General features: G+C 45.4%; 1 protein-coding gene across 1 annotated transcript; it reads left to right on the forward strand.

The window, feature by feature from the left end:
• Window positions 1–602: 602 nt before the first annotated feature.
• Window positions 603–1,382, forward strand: LOC125531046 (L10-interacting MYB domain-containing protein-like). The gene is made up of 2 exons (XM_048695457.1): window positions 603–1,070; window positions 1,149–1,382. Exons 1-2 carry the CDS (start codon window positions 762–764, stop codon window positions 1,299–1,301), a joined length of 462 nt encoding a protein of 153 aa, XP_048551414.1. The 5' UTR covers window positions 603–761; the 3' UTR covers window positions 1,302–1,382.
• Window positions 1,383–4,580: the final 3,198 nt, after the last annotated feature.

Consider the following 4,580-nt stretch of genomic DNA (forward strand, 5'->3'; position numbering starts at 1 on the left):
TCGTTTCGTAATACATCATCTCGCAACTAACTCATTAGTTGCAATGCTTGCAAGGCTTATGTGATGTGCATTACCGAGAGGGCCCAGAGATACCTCGCCGACAATCGGAGTGACAAATCCTAATCTCGAAATACGCCAACCCAACATTTACCTTTGGAGACACCTGTAGAGATCCTTTATAATTACCCAGTTACGTTGTGACGTTTGGTAGCACATAAAGTGTTCCTCTGGCAAACGGGAGTTGCATAATCTCATAGTCATAGGAACATGTATAAGTCATGAAGAAAGCAATAGCAACATACTAAACGATCGGGTGCTAAGCTAATGGAATGGGTCATGTCAATCACATCATTCTCCTAATGATGTGATCCCGTTAATCAAATGACAACTCATGTCTATGGCTAGGAAACATAACCATCTTTGATTAACGAGCTAGTCAAGTAGAGGCATACTAGTGACGTTTAGTTTGTCTATGTATTCACACAAGTATTATGTTTCCGGATAATACAATTCTAGCATGAATAATAAACATTTATCATGATATAAGGAAATAAAATAATAACATTATTATTGCCTCTAGGGCATATTTCCTTCAGTGTGTTCCTGTACAGTGATGAATACCTGCTGCATTTTGCTCTACATTGCATGATTGCTTGCTGCAGATTGCTATGCAATTGCTTGCTGCAGATTGCTATGCAATTGCTTGCTGGACCATATATATATTGATTTCGTGCTATGTCATTTTTTTTCTTGACTGAAGTATGACTGAAAAGGCTGTGTGGGATGATGCCCATTTGAAGAAACTCATTGATATATTGAGAGAAGAGGTTTCAAATGGAAATAGACCATTAGGTCATCTAAGCAAGAATGGCTGGAAAAATGTTTTGGAGAAATGGGAAGCAAGAACGGGAATGAAGTATCCCAAGGATAAATTCAAGAACAAATGGGATGCAATAAAAAATGAGTATGTTTGGTTCATGGAGCTGAAAAATGAAGCTACTGGACTTGGATGGAATGATGCAAAGGGGACCGTTGATTGCTCAAAAGAATGGTGGGTCAAACATCTTGTGGTAAGAGTTTGCATTATTTTTAATTGACATGCTTTATATGATTGCAGTACCTAACCTGCACTCTTATTATTATTTCAGAGATGCCAGGAGAGGACAAAAAAGAAATGCAACCATTTGAAGTTCAAAAAGCACGTACCAAAGCACCTTGAAGATTTACATGTCATATTTCAGAATGTACATGTCACTGGGGCTAGTGCTTCTTGTGCTGGAGATATTTCCTCCGATGAATGAAGTGATGACAATGCAGTTCTTTTGGAGAAATCAGAAGATAATGCTGAAATAAAATTGTCCTCTTTGAAGAAACCAAGTGCAAGCAAGAAGCGCAAGCAACCCTCAGAATGTGCTTGCAATATGTGACTTTGACATGAGGTTTACCTTTGTGGTTGCGGGTTGGCCGGGTTGTGCACATGACGCAAGGATCCTGAATCATGCATTATCACATTTATCTTCATTTCCTGTACCTCCCAAAGGTAAAATTTCTAACAAAAAATCCCATCGGTAATTCTATTCTTATGTGCGACGCTAATTTGTTGTACATTTTCAGGGAAATATTATCTTGTGGCTGGATATCCAAATCGAACTGGATACCTTGCTCCTTTTAAGGGGAGTACATACCATCTACCGGAATTCCATCTTCGTCGTGATCGTCCACCTCAAGGGAAGTATGAGGTGTTCAACTTTCTACATTCATCCCTTCAAAATGTTGTTGAACGCACTTTTGGGGTGCTCAAGCAGAAGTGGCGCATATTGAAAGGAGTCTCAAGTTTCTCACCTCGTACACAGAAGCATATCATCATTGCTTGCATGGCATTGCATATTTTCATTCGTGATAGCAAGTTGCGTGACAAAATTTTTAATAAATGCGATGCCGATGATGAGTATGTACCTCCAGTGCTACGGCGAGAGGTGGCACCAACACAAGCCGATCCGGTTGAAGAGGAGGAGAACGAAGATAGCATGAACAATATTCGTAGTAGGATAGCCGATGCTTGTCTAGCGATGGCAACATAAGTTTAGCTATGTTGACAGAGGTCATTATCATGTGAACCATATGTATTTTGTATGGTGCATGTGTTTTGTAATAATATTATGGGATCACTATCTATTTTATGCAACATCAAAGTATAGTCGTTTGCGTATATGTTAGCAATGAATGGCCTGAATTGTAATTTTTCTCCTTTGAAAAATGATAGTTCAATTACCTACAAATGTATATATATCACTGCTTTACAGTCAATCAGCATATAAACAAACTCACTCAGGTCTCAGGGGCATTACAGACAATTCACAGCCACATCTACAATTTCACAGTCGTTTTAACCCAACAGCCTCCAGCTTTTCTACAGCAGCATTTTCACAGCAGTTTCTTCACAGCAGCTTTTCCACAGCAACTTTTTCAGAATCTGCAGCTCAATCATACACAGCCTAAATATTGCAGATACCCGGTATCTAGTGTTCCATCACCGCCCCATGGGTCCGGCCTCAAAGAGATCTCTTTGATGCAGCCTCCGAGCCCACTTCAGGGAGGTCCACTTCGGATCAGCCTGCCAGAGAGGTCATTTTCGATGCATAGATTTAGCATCCCACATACCACAAATAGATCATGGTGCGATACAGCCTCTAGTGTCTCTTGGGCCATCATGCGATATCATCTCTAGGATGATCCCCATGGAGATAAGTACTTTTGACGGGACACGATGCTACCAAAAGTTATTCGGTCTCCGGATTCCCGCTTTGTTATGCCGTGTGACAAAGGTTATTTTTATTTTTGTTTTATAAAGCGCGGAGGTGCAGCTCACCCGGTGTGTGTGGGTGTGAGTAGAAATTGAGCGGTGCTCAGACGACTTAGAAAATAATAAACTCATTAAAGAGTAAAATATGGAGCTTAAGTATGGAGATGACTTACCTTTATATGATCTTGTCATTCTCTTTACATTGTTTGAGCCATTGAGGCGATGAAGTATGGGATGAGGATCCCCTGGCATGGCCTAGCCTGCCTTTGAGTCACTGACACATGGGTCCCACAAAGCATGGGGCCCATCTGTCAGTGACTCAAAGACAAGGTATGACAGGGATTGTAAAATCAAAGGATCCACGTCCTGAAGTATGAGCGTGCAAGCCAGCCACGGTTATGTGAAGCCCTCGAACTAGACGCGGCGAGGCGGTGGCGGCCGTTCGAGTCGGTGTAGACAGCATGACGACGTCCGTATTTGGCGTAGTGGCGAGGCCATCTCGTCGAGGTGACAGCATGGAGCGGTCACCGATTTATCTGCATACATGAAGTAGTACGAGCAGAAGAAAGAATTCTTATACTTTCTCTGTTTCAAATTATTCGTCGCTGAAATGGATGTATCTAGAACTAAAATACATCTAGATTACATCCATACCTGCGACAAGTAATTCGAAACGGAGGAAGTAGGAATTAACATACGCGAGCAAAATAATTATATATAGTGCATTCCGAGCTGTAGGTGGCGTGTCGGAGTCCTCGAGGGGTGGTTTGGACGTGTGGAGCTGGCATGAGGGTGGCGAGCTCTGTGCCGTGGAGCGATAAAGCCAGCTCAGTGACGTGACGTACGTCCTGATTGTAAGCTACATAAATACGTAGATTATACTGGCAGAAAATTTTCTCACAAAATTGACATGGATGAGAAAATAAATGAAAAAATAAATGAGGCCAGTGTCCGTAAGAGGTGAGGCGAAGCCCTCGAGCTAGTTGTGGCGAGGTTTACGCATCCCTAAAGTTACTAAGAGCATCTCCAGCCGCGCCCCCAACAGGTCCCCCAGGCCACTTTTCGGCCCGTGCCGAAAAAAAAATGGCCCAAGTCCGCCCCAGAACGTCGAAAATCGACCGGTTGAACCTTTTTTTCGCCCGACGGTTACAGGCCGAACCCCGACGCGCTGGGGAGCAGTTGGAGGCTCCGGCGCTAGGGAAAAGCACGCCTGCCCACACCGAACAGGGGAAAAGTCAAGGTTTCTTCCCTGACTCGCCTCGCATCCCCGGCGCCCTCGGCCACCACTAGCCTATATCCCGGCGACGGCCGCCGCCCTACTCCGCTAGATAGCCATCCCCGTCGGAAAATAGCAGCGCTTCGCCGTGGCAGCCCCTCCCACAGAAGCTGGGCGTTTCCGGCCACCGTTTCCGGCCACGGAGCCGCGGTTTAGCAGCGGGTACACGCCCACCGAGCGCAAGGTGTTCGGCGTTTTGCCTGTCTCGGCGATGGACTCGGATGAGGAGGAAGAGCTCGCCGCGCTGCTGGAGGAGGAAGCCGCGGCCGACGTCCAGGAAGAAGAGCATCTCATGGTGCTCGCCGCCCTCGCCCAGCTGCTGGCGAGCAATGAAAAGCCGCGGCGAGGTGGCTCGGCGCCGGGGCGGTGAAAGCAAAGAACCGGCATCGTCTCTGAAGGCTACTGCATGCTCTACTCCGACTACTTCGCCGATGCTCCACTTCATGGCGAGAAAACATTTCGGCGCCGTTATCGGATGAGCCGAAAGCTCTTCCTCAGGAT

The sequence above is a fragment of the Triticum urartu genome, unplaced genomic scaffold (assembly GCF_003073215.2).
Source record: "Triticum urartu cultivar G1812 unplaced genomic scaffold, Tu2.1 TuUngrouped_contig_675, whole genome shotgun sequence".
Lineage (NCBI taxonomy): Eukaryota > Viridiplantae > Streptophyta > Magnoliopsida > Poales > Poaceae > Triticum > Triticum urartu.